The sequence below is a fragment of the Oncorhynchus mykiss genome, chromosome 2, assembly GCF_013265735.2.
Source record: "Oncorhynchus mykiss isolate Arlee chromosome 2, USDA_OmykA_1.1, whole genome shotgun sequence".
Taxonomy (NCBI): Eukaryota; Metazoa; Chordata; class Actinopteri; order Salmoniformes; family Salmonidae; genus Oncorhynchus; species Oncorhynchus mykiss.
The window spans coordinates 23,052,178-23,069,866 of record NC_048566.1 but is presented as its reverse complement, the minus strand read 5'-3'; the positions used below and the strand labels follow the sequence as shown (position 1 = coordinate 23,069,866).

Sequence of the window (17,689 nt, the reverse complement as noted above, 5' to 3'; positions counted from 1 at the left end):
TTTGTGCAGGTCTGATCCGCAACTACGGAAAATGTTTGGTTGAGGTTATTGCAGCCAAAGGAGGGTCAACCAGTTATTAAATCCAAGGGTGAACCCTGCACTGTGATTGTTTACACGGTCTGTTCAATACATGAACACGTATAATTGTTTGTGTGTTATTAGTGTATTGTTGTGACCTAGATGAATTTCAGATCAAATTTTGTGACCAATTTATGCAGGAATCCAGGTAATTCCAAATGTTTCACATACTTTCTTACCCCTGTACATATTCTCTCAATATACTACAGTATACACAAGGTAACAGATTGCAAAAACACAGTTTGATTTTAGAAATCGGTTGATTTAATGTTATGTGCTGACAAGACAGAGAGATAAGTATAAAAACTGACACAGCTTAACATAAACATTAGCATGACCAATTGTCTATCAGATACAGTAATAATCGTGTGAACAGAGTACTGCTCTGTACTCAGAAGACGTGAAAAGGCAGTTCATAACATTGAATAAATATGCATCCAGAGCAGATCAATGGGCCAATAAAAGTTTGTATAAAAATAGAGAATATAAGTATTAAGTTATGAAAACACCTATTCATATTAAAGCTAAACATTTGGATCACCCAAGCATTTTTCATTTCCAGTAAATAAAACTATTTACAGTAAATCCATGGAAGACTGATTACACAGGAGTGAATACAGTTCAGTTCAGACCCATTTTATCCCAGCAATCACTCAATCACATTTATTTATAAAGCCCTTTTTACATCAGCAGATGTCACAAAGTGCTATACAGAAATGCAGCCTAAAACCCCTAACAGCAATCAATGCAGCACGGTGCCTAGGAAAAACTCCCTAGAACAGCAGGAACCTAGGAAGAAACCTAGAGAGGAACCAGGCTCTGAGGGTTGGCCAGTCCTCTTCTGGCTGTGCCGGGTGGAGATTATAAGAGTACATCGCCATTAAGGACAGATTGTTCTTCAATCTGGCCTAAAGCAGACTAAAGATTTCTAAAAAAGGAAATTATAAACAAATAACTATTAAAATTATACATGCACCAACACTACAAACTTTATCAAGATATATAAAATAGAGAATATACATAAATATGCGTGGAATTTGACTTTACAACAAAGTGTTGGTACCACCCATAGGTGGAAAAATAAATGACAACAAATTCCAAAAAACAAATGTGGTTGATAATTACTATTTCTTAATAGGTTACAGTATGTACAAAAAGCTTCTGGTTGGTCTGTTAATTATTATAAAATAGAGAGAGGTCTGTACTTGACAGATAACAATCACAGTCCAATTAACTACCAGGTAGAAACAAAAAACAGATGTGTTTTTAGGCCCAGCAGGACCATGATTGGGCAGCCCTGGCCTATATCCTACAGTGCACATTCACCATTTTGATGCTTCATAGAGGTGACAGATGAAAAGGTAGTCTATAATATTTAAAAAATATATATAAAACCATCAAAAAAGCTTAGGCTTTCAGCTTATTGCTGAGGATTCCTGAGATGTTATGAGCACCCAATGAAGGAATACCCCTCTAATCAGGCACTGATTTAAACCTAGGACACCAGGTGGGTGTAATTCCTTATCAGGTAGAAAAGAAAGCCAGCAGGCTCCGGACCTCGCGGGGTAATACCACTGGAATACAGTATCACACTAAACTAGTCAATATGCAACAGACTGTCTAGCAGGCCTACTCTAGACACTTCAGCAATATGAATAGACTACTTTTAATCAGCGGATTACCCTAAACCAAAACACACTGGCAACCCTTAGGGAAGTGCCTGTAGCAATATTTGCTAAATGCCTGTTTTAGTATATTCCTTGTTTACGTCAGTGGCAATTCTACCTAAGAAAGTTACATAGAGGAAATCCCCAAAACTGATTTTCACCAAAAATAAGAAAAAGAAGTGTACAGCAATTAAAAAATGATAATGAAACAAGATGTGCTCCCCGCTAACCCTTCAAATATTTTGTCAAACTATCTTAACTGCGCCTCACCCACACCTTCAAAAACCTGCATAGACCCATCGTGATTGGCTCATAGGTACCTCTCCCTCTCCAACCAGTTGGTTTAGCTCTTCACAGCCCCCCATGGCTGCAGAGTGGCATAAGGCATGATGAACTGCGGGGGTGGCTGGGGCAAGACGTAGTAGCCGAACGCTGGGGGAGGCGGAGGCGCGTATATTGTGGTGAGGAACACAGGACCCTTCTTCTTGTACGTTGTGGGCCACACAGGGGCAGGGTGGTAGTAGTACTGCTGAGAGGTGGGCTGGAGCTGGAGAGAGAGCGAACAGAGGGAGAGAAAGATCTTAGATAGGATTCTGATTATAATTCATCTTCATATCAATAATCAGATAGTACTTAGAGAGCACTTCTTCTGTATGTGTAGGATCTGGTGCTACGTGAATCCACGTGTCCACAGTGCTACATTGCGGATGTCAGAGAGAGAGATGTGGTACCACATTAACCACTCTGGGGTAGGGGGCAGTATTTTGACATCCGGATGAAAAGCGTGCCCAATGTAAATTGCCTGTTACTCAGGCCCGGAAGCTAGGATATGCATATAATCGGTACATTTGGATAGAAAACATTCTAAAGTTTCAAAACTGTTAAAGTAATGTCTATGAGTATAACATAACTGATATGGCAGGCGAAACCCAGAGGACAAACCATCCCAAAACAACAATTTTCAGCTTACCACTATTTTTAATGGCTAGTATTTTAATAATAAGGCCAAATCCTCCCATATTGCAGTTTCTAGGGCTTCCACTAGACTAGTCTTTAGAAAGAGTTTCAGGCTGGTTTTTGGAAAAAATTGTAGTTTTTCTAGGTGGCTCCCATTTTGGCTGTAGTGTTTCCAAGCTCGTGGAGGAAAGGGCGTTCTTTCTTATTTATCTCCGGTAAGGAACATACTATTCTTCGTCTTAAATTGTATCGTTTATTTGCGTATTAGGACACCTAAGGTTTGATTATAAACGTTGTTTGACTTGTTTGGAAAAGTTTATTAGTAACGTTTGGGATTCATTTTGTATGCACTTTGATGGAGGGAAACTGAGTGGATAATTGACTGAAGCGTGCCAGCTAAACAGAGTTTTTATGGATATAAAGAAGGACATTATCGAACAAAAGGGCCATTTGTGGTGTAACTGGGACCTTTTGAAGTGCCAACAGAAGAAGATCATCAAAGGTAATGCATTTTTTATATCGCTATTTCTGACTTTTGTGTCGCACCTGCCTGGTTGAAATATGTTTTTCATGCTTCTGTATGCGGGGCTCTGTCTTCAGATAATCGCATGGTTTGCTTTCGTCGTAAAGCCTTTTTGAAATCTGACACAGCGGCTGGATTAACAAGAAGTTAAGCTTTACTTTGATGTATAAAACATATATATTTTCAAGAATGTTAAATATTTGAATTGAGCATTTTTGAATTTCGAGCTCTACAATTTCAGGGACGCTACCGTCCCACGTACCCTAGAGAGGTTAAGGTAATGTAGATTAACAGAAAAGTTCTTACCAGTGTTTTGGTGACCTTCTGTTGAGCATGCTCCACCCTGAACCTGTCCCGAACCCTGGGCATCATGGCAATCACACAAGGTATGCCCTCCACCTTCTCTTTCTTTCCCTCCTTCTCTTTCTTCTTCTCCTCATCTTTTCTTCCCACCGTCTCTCCATCCTTCCCCTCGTCCTCTGTGTCTGTGTCGCTGGAGATAGTAGAGCCACAGTCAGACGAGGTGGCGGAGTGGTAGTCGGACGTATCCAGGTCGACATCTTTGTCTCCTTTCACATCTTCCTCTTCTCCTTCTTTGAAACGAGCTACTGTGAAGTACCTGCAGTTCTCCCCTGACCTGTGAGAGAGGAAAGAGAATACATTAGTTTCTGTAACAAAACCTATAGACAACCTTGTAGCCCTTTCCTGCAGTCAAATGTCCTAGTGGCTTCATGGGTGGAATGTTATTAATATTTTTCATAATCAAAAAAGCCGCCACAAATTGGGTGTTTTTTTAATATTTCAGTCTTCTGTGATGTATATAAAGTCTAATATTGGGATGCAAACTCTAAATTGAATAGATTTCAACTCTATATCTGATTTGGAACAGGTGTCTTATTTTTTTAAGCCCATAACCATGTGTGTGAGGTGTATACTTTTGTTTCACAATAGATTTGTTTAAGATTACCAAGAAACACTCTGTGTGACCCTGATTTAGTCCACTGAAGTAAAAGGTTGAAGGGTGCAACAGTTTCACTTGTATCAACCCATCTCACTTGGGATCATTTCCTCACTGTAGTTGGTCTCACCCTCCTCCTACCGTAACTTGATGAGTCATCACATAGTGGGCAGGTTCGTACAACACATGCATCATGATGATAAATATGGTACCTCCAGAGAGCTGACTGTATGACTGTACAATGAATGATGAATGAAAGCCTTCCTCTGCCTTCTGTCTCTGAGACTGAGTATGTCACTGTCTCACTGTGTGTGTACGTCTGTGCACGTGTGAGTAACATAGTGTGACTCACCGTGCGCACACCTCCAGTGGGTCGATCCACAGCGCAATCTCACATGGGAGGCCCAGCTCACTGAGTTTGAGCTTGCTCTCCTCACACGCCTTCAGCACCTCCTCATCACACGGCACCCCCTCGCTTACCCTGATGCACCTAAGAGGGGTCAAAGGGCAGAAATCTGTTCACCTGTACCAGTAAACTTATCCTCATATTTTTGTCTTCTCAGAGACATCCAAATGACATAACAACCCAGTTACTTCCCTTCTTTAATATTTCACTTCCCTTGTTGTTTACCTGAATGCCTGTCCTTTGTTGGGGTTGTCGGGGTACCAGTGGTCTTTGAATTTGTTGACCAGAAGTTGCCGCAGCTTTTCAGCAAAAGCGTCAGCTTTGGTGCCATCCAAGCCACCCTGCTCCACGGCTAGGAGCCTCAGGAAATTCACCCCGGCGTTGACCTCTCTCTTCATCGTTTCTGTGAGGAAATAGGTGCAGAAAACATTAGTCTATCCTGTAAAGCTACTCAACTAATTTAGAAGATTTGAACCAACTGTACAGCATGGGGGAAAATATTCCAAAACTACAGCGTGTGTACAATTCACAAGCCACCACCACTATCAACAAAATTATTTTCTCAGTTTCTCAAACCCTAGTATAGCCCTATTTCACAGTCTACCTTTCAATCTAATGTAGGGCAGGAGGAAGTCAGCTCCTCGGATAAGACCACTTCCTAGAGTATTTAGCCACTGTGTGCTTTCTATTATCATTACCTTCAGACCACACTAGAGGTATATGTTCAATGTACGCAAGTCAGACTGGCCTTCTGTTGTTGAAACAAACTGGGAGCCAAAGGTCGTAATTTGTATACAGGCAAACAAGATGCAAAAAGACTCATAGGCCATGTTGGCCTATGAATATGTCACATGCTTAAAACGTGTCAGATTCAGGAACAGACCAAAGGTACAGTATGTGCCTTCTGATCAATTCAGTCTGTTTCTTCTCAATAGTGCCAGACAGTGTCAGATTGACACAGGGGAGAAGGTACAGTACAACCCCTGCCTACAGTACAGGTCAAAGAAGTGTAATGTTTGCCAGCTTAGCAGAAACACTGAGCCAGTGTAGCTGATTAGCCATCATGAAACTACGTATGTGAGGAGTGCAAGTGTGTTGACTTCCTGCTCTGGTTTAGTCGAGGTGCGAGGGTTAATTGTTGTTGTTAGTGTAGACCTGACATACAGAGAGAGTCAGGGAGAATCTGGTTGCATCAGCTTGAGGAAGGCGTGACAATTATATTCCACCTTAAGCATCTTCCCGGAGGTGACAGACTTTGTCTGGTGACAGGGTAATGACTGTATGTGTGTGTGGTCGTTGAAATTATTAGGAAACAACATTGATTCAACCAGTATTGTCCCAGTGGGGTAGGTTCAGTGAGCTTATACAGTTTGTAACCACATTGTAACTTATATTCATTACATTATTACTTCACAATATTGCTTTCAGATGCTTTTGATGATCACATAGTACTCTGATTGTATCTTAGTGAATAACAGAATGCATTTTTCATTAGGACTCTACCAGTACACGGTCACAATTCCTTGAAGAACTCAGTGTGCCTCAGGATGTTATGTCGAAACTCTCTCCCTCTATCTCTCTTTCACATAAACACACGCAGACAGACACAGATGCACACTACAAACAGTAACCTCAGTCTGAAGACAACTCTCTACACCCAGCTGACGATGGTTTTTCAGCTAGGATTTCCTGTTTCAGATTGCTGGCATAACTGAAAAGCATTTGCAGGTGGTGCCTCTAGTCTGCACTCTTAAACTGCCTCGTCCCACCGCCGGTGGAAAGAAAGACTGATAGATAGGCAACAGGATATTTACAGGGGGGGGGGGTGACAGAATGGTATTCCTTTTTACCTTAGGGGTGGGTGTACAGAAGAAGGGTAGACTATTTGGTTATATGTGATCCCGTCTAAAAATGTGACATGGACCAATTTCAATGGACTGAAAAGCCCCAAAAACCCAATAGGAATGTCAGTGAGACGTGGCTGATGTAATGACCTTAATTTGAGCGAGTTTGCTACAGCAGGAAAATAATCCTGCATCAACAGGAAATGTGAATTATTATGTGGATTATAATTAATGTATGTTTCTGTAGGGGTTGATACATTTTCTGTAAGGGAAAATCAAGTCTGAAATTTAAAGTGGAAACTATAAACTTCAGAAGCCTTTTTAAACCTCAAAAACACTAAGTTTAAAATGTCCTGTAGTGCAGAACAGTTCTCCTGCAACAGGGTGACCAAATGAAGATCCTACATCTTTGCAGAAATACAGTAACAGCCTGTTACAGACAGACTATCGACTCATCACATTGTTCTGACTGATTAGTTCCCAGTCTGACCACTTCTCTAACTTCACAGACACATAATGTCTTTCAGTCTAATAATATCAACCACAACTATCGCCACATGTTTGTTATTTTTCAGACTGCACAGAAACATATGATCTTAATTTGGCCTGTATTGTCACAGCAAGATAATCCTGCAGCGACTGGATTGGAACGTTTAGTCCATAATGTTGGTCGATCGGTGGTTCGGCTATTAGCTGACCGAAGGTAGGCTACATGAAAAGTATAATATTGTTAATATAACTGTGTGTTAGTGTGCTCCTCTGTATTTCCTGCGGTGCATTTCAGCAACAACAGAGTGATCAAATTAAGATTCTACAACGGTAGAGCCATTTCTCAAAAGTGTAACTAACAGACACATATTTTGTCCACTGCTGTACATCACTGAGGACATTGAGAGGCAAATTGAGAGACATGAGCATCTCTGAACTTGGTAATGTAGGTCTTGTGCAGTATCTAGGCCAGGGCATGCAATGGTGAGGGTTATCAGGTCAACAGGTGGTGAGAAGTTTAATTCTGTGCGATGCTCCACTCCACTCTGCAGTCTAGTGTGAAACCTCTTACAGCTCAGAGAGCTGAACTCATGTTAGATAATGGCCCAGTCATTCCGGCGCCGACAGAGATGGCCGCCTCGCTTCGCGTTCCTAGGAAACTATGCAGTTTTTTGTTTTTTTACGTGTTATTTCTTACATTAGTACCCCAGGTCATCTTAGGTTTCATTACATACAGTCGAGAAGAACTACTGAATATAAGATCAGCATCAACTCACCATCAGTACGACCAAGAATATGTTTTTCGCGACGCGGATCCTGTGTTCTGCCTTACAAACAGGACAACGGAGTGGATCCTATGCAGCGACCCAAAAAAACGACTCCGAAAGAGAGGGAAACGAGGCGGTCTTCTGGTCAGACTCCGGAGACGGGCACAGCGCGCACCACTCCCTAGCATTCTTCTTGCCAATGTCCAGTCTCTTGACAACAAGGTTGATGAAATCCGAGCAAGGGTAGCATTCCAGAGGGACATCAGAGACTGTAACGTTCTTTGCTTCATGGAAACGTGGCTTACTGGAGAGACGCAATCCGAAGCGGTGCAGCCAACAGGTTTCTCCACGCATCGCGCAGACAGGAAAAAACATCTTTCTGGTAAAAAGAGGGGCGGGGGCGTATGCCTTATGACTAACGTGACATGGTGCGATGAAAGAAACATACAGGAACTCAAATCCTTCTGTTCACCTGATTTAGAATTCCTCACAATCAAATGTAGACCGCATTATCTACCAAGAGAATTCTCTTCGATTATAATCACAGCCGTATATATCCCCCCCCAAGCAGACACATCGATGGCTCTGAACGAACTTTATTTAACTCTCTGCAAACTGGAAACAATTTATCCGGAGGCTGCATTCATTGTAGCTGGGGATTTTAACAAGGCTAATCTGAAAACAAGACTCCCCAAATTTTATCAGCATATCGATTGCGCAACCAGGGGAGGAAAGACCTTGGACCATTGTTACTCTAACTTCCGCGACGCATATAAGGCCCTGCCCCGCCCCCCTTTCGGAAAAGCTGACCACGACTCCATTTTGTTGATCCCTGCCTACAGACAGAAACTAAAACAAGAGGCTCCCACGCTGAGGTCTGTCCAACGCTGGTCCGACCAAGCTGACTCCACACTCCAAGACTGCTTCCATCACGTGGACTGGGAGATGTTTCGTATTGCGTCAGATAACAACATTGACGAATACGCTGATTCGGTGTGCGAGTTCATTAGAACGTGCGTTGAAGATGTCGTTCCCATAGCAACGATTAAAACATTCCCTAACCAGAAACCGTGGATTGATGGCAGCATTCGTGTGAAACTGAAAGCGCGAACCACTGCTTTTAATCAGGGCAAGGTGTCTGGTAACATGACCGAATACAAACAGTGCAGCTATTCCCTCCGCAAGGCTATCAAACAAGCTAAGCGCCAGTACAGAGACAAAGTAGAATCTCAATTCAACGGCTCAGACACAAGAGGCATGTGGCAGGGTCTACAGTCAATCACGGACTACAGGAAGAAACCCAGCCCAGTCACGGACCAGGATGTCTTGCTCCCAGGCAGACTAAATAACTTTTTTGCCCGCTTTGAGGACAATACAGTGCCACTGACACGGCCTGCAACGAAAACATGCGGTCTCTCCTTCACTGCAGCCGAGGTGAGTAAGACATTTAAACGTGTTAACCCTCGCAAGGCTGCAGGCCCAGATGGCATCCCCAGCCGCGCCCTCAGAGCATGCGCAGACCAGCTGGCCGGTGTGTTTACGGACATATTCAATCAATCCCTATACCAGTCTGCTGTTCCCACATGCTTCAAGAGGGCCACCATTGTTCCTGTTCCCAAGAAAGCTAAGGTAACTGAGCTAAATGACCTACGCCCCGTAGCACTCACATCCGTCATCATGAAGTGCTTTGAGAGACTAGTCAAGGACCATATCACCTCCACCCTACCTGACACCCTAGACCCACTCCAATTTGCTTACCGCCCAAATAGGTCCACAGACGATGCAATCTCAACCACACTGCACACTGCCCTAACCCATCTGGACAAGAGGAATACCTATGTGAGAATGCTGTTCATCGACTACAGCTCGGCATTCAACACCATAGTACCCTCCAAGCTCGTCATCAAGCTCGAGACCCTGGGTCTCGACCCCGCCCTGTGCAACTGGGTACTGGACTTCCTGACGGGCCGCCCCCAGGTGGTGAGGGTAGGCAACAACATCTCCTCCCCGCTGATCCTCAACACTGGGGCCCCACAAGGTTGCGTTCTGAGCCCTCTCCTGTACTCCCTGTTCACCCACGACTGCGTGGCCACGCACGCCTCCAACTCAATCATCAAGTTTGCGGACGACACAACAGTGGTAGGCTTGATTACCAACAACGATGAGACGGCCTACAGGGAGGAGGTGAGGGCCCTCGGAGTGTGGTGTCAGGAAAACAACCTCACACTCAACGTCAACAAAACTAAGGAGATGATTGTGGACTTCAGGAAACAGCAGAGGGAACACCCCCCTATCCACATCGATGGAACAGTAGTGGAGAGGGTAGCAAGTTTTAAGTTCCTCGGCATACACATCACAGACAAACTGAATTGGTCCACTCACACAGACAGCATCGTGAAGAAGGCGCAGCAGCGCCTCTTCAACCTCAGGAGGCTGAAGAAATTCGGCTTGTCACCAAAAGCACTCACAAACTTCTACAGATGCACAATCGAGAGCATCCTGGCGGGCTGTATCACCGCCTGGTATGGCAACTGCACCGCCCTCAACCGTAAGGCTCTCCAGAGGGTAGTGAGGTCTGCACAACGCATCACCGGGGGCAAACTACCTGCCCTCCAGGACACCTACACCACCCGATGTCACAGGAAGGCCATAAAGATCATCAAGGACATCAACCACCCGAGCCACTGCCTGTTCACCCCGCTATCATCCAGAAGGCGAGGTCAGTACAGGTGCATCAAAGCTGGGACCGAGAGACTGAAAAACAGCTTCTATCTCAAGGCCATCAGACTGTTAAACAGCCACCACTAACACTGAGTGGCTGCTGCCAACACACTGACACTGACTCAACTCCAGCCACTTTAATAATGGGAATTGATGGGAAATGATGTAAATATATCACTAGCCACTTTAAACAATGCTACCTTATATAAATGTTACTTACCCTACATTATTCATCTCATACGCATACGTATATACTGTACTCTATATCATCGACGGTATCCTTATGTAATACATGTATCACTAGCCACTTTATACTATACTATGCCACTTTGTTTACATACTCATCTCATTGTACATACTGTACCCGATACCATCTACTGTATCTTGCCTATGCTGCTCTGTACCATCACTCATTCATATATCCTTATGTACATATTCTTTATCCCCTTACACTGTGTACAAGACAGTAGTTTTGGAATTGTTAGTTAGATTACTTGTTATTACTGCATTGTCGGAACTAGAAGCACAAGCATTTCGCTACACTCGCATTAACATCTGCTAACCATGTGTATGTGACAAATAAAATTTGATTTGATTTGATTTGATTTGATTTTTTACTGGTTGCCTCATCTGTCATCATAAACTTTGCATATTAAAGTGCCATTATCGCTGTCATGACTAAATCATTCACCACCTTATTTAGACTGGATTGATGTGGACGTTGCTCATGATTAGATTAGAATATGTTAGGACCACTGAGACCAGAATTAAACATCTTCCTGTCTATAAATGCCATTTTTTCAGTTAAAAAATGTAATGCCATGAACAAATCTGCATTCTGCTAAGACCCTCATCTATGTCCTAGATCTGTATGTCCTAGATCGGTGGTTCCCAAACTTTTTATAGTCCCGTACCCCTTCAAACATTCAACCTCCAGCTTAGTACCCCCTCTAGTCAGCGCACTCTCAAATGTTGTTTTTTGCCGTCATTGTAAGCCTGCCACACACACACTATACGATACAGTCATTAAACATAAGAATGACTAAGTTTTTGCCACAACCCGGATCGTGGGAAGTGACAAAGAGCTCTTATAGGACCAGGGCACAAATAATAATATGAGAATAATCTACAATTTGGCTCTTTATCTAACCATCTTACATATAAAACCTTATTTGTTCATCGAAAATGGTGAGTAACTCACCACAGGTTAATGAGAAGGGTATGCTTGAAAGGATGCACATAACTCTGCAATGTTGGGTTGTATTGGAGAGAGTCTCAGTCTCAAATCATTTTCCACACACAGTCTGTGCCATTATTTAGTTTTCATGTTAGTGACGGTCGAGAATCCACTTTCATATAGGTACAAGTTAAAAAATAATTTCCAGAGTATAAATCCAGTAATGTACACACCAATGGTGGCACTTTAACTGGGGAGGGCAGGCTCATAGTAATTGCTGGAACAGAATTAATGGAATGTTTGATACCATTCCATTCGTTATTATGAGCCGTCCTCCCCTCACCAGCCTGCTCTGGTACACACACGGTTAAAATAATACGTTTTGAGAAAATTGTGTTTTTTAAACACAACTGAAAACTTCAAGGAGTTGGTCTGATGTGACGTTATTGGCATCCTCTCTTGCTTGAGGGAAAATAGAGGACAATAGAGGACATCAACCACCCGAGCCACGGCCTGTTCACCCTGCTATCATCCAGATGGCAAGGTCAGTACAGGTGCAGCAAAGGTGGGACCGAGAGACTGAAAAACAGCTTCTATCTCAAGGCCATCAGACTGTTAAATAGCCACCACTAGCTGGCTACCACCCAGTTACGCAACCCTGCACCCTAGAGGCTGCTGCCCTATGTACATAGACATGGAACCACTGGTCACTTTAATAATGTTAGCATACTGTTTTACTCATTTCATATGTATATACTGTATTCTGTATATACTGTATTCTAGTCAATGCCACTTTGACATTGCTCATCCTAATATTTATATATTTTTAAATTCCATTGTTTTACTTTTAGACTTGTGTGCATTGTTGTGAACTGTTAGATACTACAGCACTGTTGGAGCTAGGAACACAAGCTTTTCACCCACAATGACATCTGCTAAATATGTGTATGTGATCAATATAATTTTATTTGAAGATGAAATACCCCCCCCCCCCCTTGTTTAATGTCAAGATAAACCTGGACCTCTTATTGAGATGTGCCTTTTGTAATAAATTAGGTGATAAAGAGGTGAAAATGAACCTGGTTGTGTCTTTAAGTCAAGTCAGATCTGTAGGTAAATTGCATTTACAAGCAGATCAACCGTTCCAGAAGCAGAGTCTTTGAGTGACAGGACACTGTGGCCCATTGCCTCTAACAGACAAAGCAGTAAGACTGAGGTGTTGGTATTGCAGCAACCCCTGTATTGATCTTTGTGTAAAGACCGAGACATGACCTCTCTACAGCCCAATAACAACATACATGTCAGTCCATGTTGTGCAAGGGTGAGAAAGTTGACATGGTGTCCCAATAATCTGAACCAGTCCACCTAGCCTAACAGTTCCATAACTTATATAATAAAATGAGTGAACACTGGCAGTGAGAAGCTTCAGTGTTATAATTGCTGTCTGTATTTCTTTGAGACCAGTTAATTAATATCTGTTGTTGTGTAATATGGCTGCTTGGAATATTATGGTTATAGCACAGTAATGTTATAGCAGCATATACAATACATTAGATTGTTGGCCCATGCCATGTGGTGAGTCTTGTTGATAGCAAGTTCATGTAAATTGCAAGAAAACAGCTGAAACTTCAGATCTAAAAGAGTGGATTTGAGTGTCCTATAGCCCGGCCACGTGCTTCCTGAGCCCATGGAAAGAGTCCACACTGCAGAGATTGGATACATTGTAACACTTGAACTCAAGTGATTGCTATAATGTAACTTGTGAAGAACATTAAATGGTTATCATTTAGAGATCACACATCCTATAGGCTACACGTCAAACAGATTTCAGATTGGGTTTTCCGTTCAGCCGTGTTTTTTGTAATTTTCCGCGTTGTGGTGGCGACTTTGTTTTTACCTCGTTCGAAAACATTGAACAGGGGAGTGGGTTCTCAATGCGGAAATTCCCCCATGTAATTGGAAATTCAAAACGTTTACTTGAATAGATTCTGCGTTTATCCTAAAGAATAAGTTTACATTGTTTAAAATATACAAACTTCAATAATATTCCGATTTGGGAATAAAAAAGCTAACAACAATTAAACTAGGCTACAATTAAATTATTACATGCTACAAGGATTGACTTGGTGAGTAGGCTGTTGTAATTGCTGTAATTTCTAGTCATTAAGCAACATTTTCCCAAAATAATAAATACATTTACAACGTTTGTAATAACCAAACAATTACCAAGTTATTTAAATCACACGTGAAAAGATCCTACATTTGTTTACAAAATTATGTTTCAATCACATCAAAAGGTTGACTTACAAATATGGTAAACTTCTCAATATTTCTCCCTTACCTGTATAATAACAGCAGTATTTTAAATATCCAGTACAATGACAATTGTCTCTATTTCCTCTCTATATTGCTGTGATCAGACCACTTGTATAGTTATCGGCACATGTTGCTTCCTTGTTCTCTTTAGTACAGTCAAAGCGATCCACGTTCCTGGTTTTGCGTTGGTCTTTGGGAATATCTCAATTGCCTTCTCCTCGCGTCCTCTCGCGCTCGTCTTTTCTCAAAACCCATTGGATGAAAAAGCAAGAGGTCCCGCCCCTCTGACCCTCTCCTCCAATGGGTTTTGATAAAGAGACGAGGAGAGAGGACGCGAGGTATCTGCAATTGAGGTTTTCCATCTGTTGCGTAGGAGGATCTGGTGCAAGCGAGACGTAACACCGTCAATATGACTCACTTCCTGGTTCAGTGCTATGAGCAATATGCTGACTCCCTTTTACTACACCTTGAGACTTCCACTACAGACCATATATGGTAAGCCCGGGTGAACTGAGGGTCTTCTACTATCATAGGCTATCATTCAAAAACATGTAAGGATGAAATGTAATTCTTACCATGTTATAACGTTATTATAGTACTAACCAATTATTATTTATATTGATGAATAGTAGGCCTAACAACATTTGGCTTGTAAGAATACTACAACAACAGCCCCTTAATGTAAAATGTCAGTCTACTCAACTTGAAATCCATCTGTGATAAGCTTCCATGTTCATTTCAAAGTTATTTTGACCCTATGTAAGTGTGAATGTAGTGACTTCCTAGGCCTGCATGTTGGTACCATCAGTCGTCTCTGACAACCAGATGACCCAATGATCACTCGGCTACACAGCTGATGCCTCCCGGACTCTTCACTAACACGACTAGAAGCCACTACTTCGTCGGATTCCTGCCGTAAGCTCTGGACCTTTGCATCGGATCATTGCAACTAGCTAGCTGCTACTGAGTGGCTATAGTGGCTAACGCCCTTGTCCCGAAGCTAGCACCAGTTAGCCTTGAGCCAGGCGCATCTCCCGGCTAGCAAACTAAATTACTCCAGCTACCTCTTTTGCCAATTGGCCTGGACCCTTTGTCGACACGGAGCCCCGCAGATCCATCACTACTGGTCTGCCGATGTAATTCCATCCGATGTGCCCTCAACCTGCCTTTGTCGGACGTCGATGAAGACGCTTCTGCTAGCCACGGCCTGCTCACTTTATGAACGCTGTGTCTCACGGTTGCTGGCGTAGTAACGACTTCCCTGTTTCATCTATTGCTGTTCACCTGGCTACATAGCTGATGCCTGCTGACTGTTCCAAGAATCACGGTACACCATTTTGCTTGTTTTGTTTATCTGTCGGCCCCAGCCTCGAACTCAGGCCCTGTGTGTAGTTAACTGACCCTCTCTGCCCATTCATCGCCATTTTACCTGTTGTTGTTGTCTAAGACAGCTAGTGCTGTCTTACCCGTTGTCTTAGGTAGCTCCCAATCAACACCTGTGATTGCTTTATGCCTCACTTTGTCTCTCTCTAATGTCAATATGCTTTGTATACTGTTGTTTAGGGTAAGTATCATTGTTTCATTTTACTGCGGAGCCCCTAGCCCCACTCAACATGCCTCAGATACCTCTTTTGTCCCACCTCCCGCACATGGGGTGACCTCACCTAGCATAACTAATGCCTCCAGAGATGCAACCTCTCTTATCATCACTCAATGCCTAGGTTTCTCTCCACTGTACCCACACCATACCATACCCCTGTCTGTACATTATGCCCTGAATCTATTCTACCATGCCCAGAAATCTTCTCCTTCTATTGTCTGTCCCCAACGCACTAGGCGACCAGTTTTGATAGCCTTTAGCTGTAGCATCCTACTCCTCCTCTGTTCCTCTGGGTGATGTCGAGGTTAACCCAGGCCCTGTGTGTCCCCAGGCACTCTCATTTGTTCACTTCTGTAACCGGAAAAGCCTTGATTTCATGCATGTTAACATCAGAAGCCTTCTCCCTAAGTTTGTTTTACTCACTGCTTTAGCACACTACGCCAACCCTGATGTCCTTGCCATGTCTGAATCCTGGATTAGGAAGGCCAACAAAAATTCTGAGATTTCCATCCCCAACTACAAATTTTCCATCAAGATAGAACTGCCAAAGGGGGAGGAGTTAGCCTGCAAAGTTCTGTCATACTTTCCAGGTCTATGCCCAAACATTTCGAGCTTGTAATTTAAAAAAGTGTATCTCTCCAGAAATAAGTATTTCACTGTTGCCAACTGTTATACACCACCCTCAGCTCCCAGCTGTGTCCTGAACACCATACAGTTGAAGTCGGAAGTTTACATAGACCTTAGACAAATACATTTAAACTCAGTTTTTCACAATTCCTGACATTTAATCGTAAAAATTCCCTGTCTTAGGTCAGTTAGGATCACCACTTTATTTTAAGAATGTGAAATGTCAGAATAATAGTAAAGAGAATGATTCATTTCAGCTTTTATTTCTTTCATCACATTCCTGGGTCAGAAGTTTACATACACTCAATTAGTATTTGGTAACATTGCCTTTAAATTGTTTAACTTGGGTCAAACGTTTCGGGTAGCCTTCCACAAGCTTCCCACAATAATTTGGGTTCATTTTGGCCCATTCCTCCTGACAGAGCTGGTGTAACTGAGTCAGGTTTTTAGGCCTCCTTGCTTGCACACACTTTTTCAGTTCTGCCCACACATTTTCTATAGGATTGAGTTCACGGCTTTGTGATGCCCACTCCAATACTTTGACTTGTTGTCCTTAAGCCATTTTGCCACAACTTTTGAAGTATGCTTGGGGTCAATGTCCATTTGGAAGACCCATTTGCGACCAAGCTTTAACTTCCTGACTGAAGTCTTGAGATGTTGCTTCAATATATCCACATCATTTTCCATCCTCATGCTGCCATCTATTTTGTGAAGTGCACCAGTCCCTCCTGCAACAAAGCACCCCAACAACATGATGCTGCCCTCCCCATGCTTCATGGTTGGGATGGTGTTCTTCATCTTGCAAGCATCCCTCTTTTTCCTCCAAACAGAACGGTGGTCATTATGACTGAACAGTTCTATTTTTGTTTCATCAGACCAGAGGACATTTCTCCAAAAAGTACGATCTTTGTCCCCATGTGCAGTTGCAAACCGTAGTCTGGCTTTCTTATGGCGGTTTTGGAGCAGTGGCTTCTTCCTTGCTGAGCGGCCTTTCAGGTTATGTCGACATAGGACTCATTTCTCCCCCCTCCTCAAAGGGGGGGACACTCTAGACCCAAACTGTTACAGACCTACAGGGGGGCAAACAAATATTTAGTCAGCCACCAATTGTGCAAGTTCTCCCACTTAAAAAGATGAGAGAGGCCTGTAATTTTCATCATAGGTACACTTCAACTGTGAAGACTTACAGAAAACGTTTGACCTCTGTCATTGCCAACAAAGGGTTTATAACAAAGTATTGAGATAAACTTTTGTTATTGACCAACTACTTATTTTCCACCATAATTTGCAAATAAATTCATTAAAAATACTACAATGTGATTTTCTGCATTTTTTCCCCCTCATTTTGTCTGTCATAGTTGAAGTGTACCTATGATGAAAATTACAGGCCTCTCATCTTTTTAAGTGGGAGAACTTGCAATATTGGTGGCTGACTAAATACTGTATACACTGTATATCCATCCTGCCCTGCCTTTCTAAAATCACTGACCATTTCGAATCCCACCGTACCTTCTCCGCTGTGCAATCCGGTTTCCGAGCTGGTCACGGGTGCACCACAG

General features: G+C 42.7%; 1 protein-coding gene across 1 annotated transcript; it reads right to left on the bottom strand.

Annotated features, from left to right (window-relative positions):
• Positions 1-319: 319 nt before the first annotated feature.
• Positions 320-14,086, bottom strand: LOC110538306 (maternal B9.15 protein). The gene is made up of 5 exons (XM_021625038.2): positions 13,929-14,086; positions 4,815-4,992; positions 4,536-4,673; positions 3,532-3,862; positions 320-2,292 (listed from the first exon to the last, which is right to left on the bottom strand). The coding sequence occupies exons 2-5, from the start codon at positions 4,985-4,987 to the stop codon at positions 2,089-2,091; spliced, it is 846 nt and encodes a 281-aa protein (XP_021480713.2). The 5' UTR covers positions 4,988-4,992; positions 13,929-14,086; the 3' UTR covers positions 320-2,088.
• Between the last annotated feature and the right edge of the window lie 3,603 nt (positions 14,087-17,689).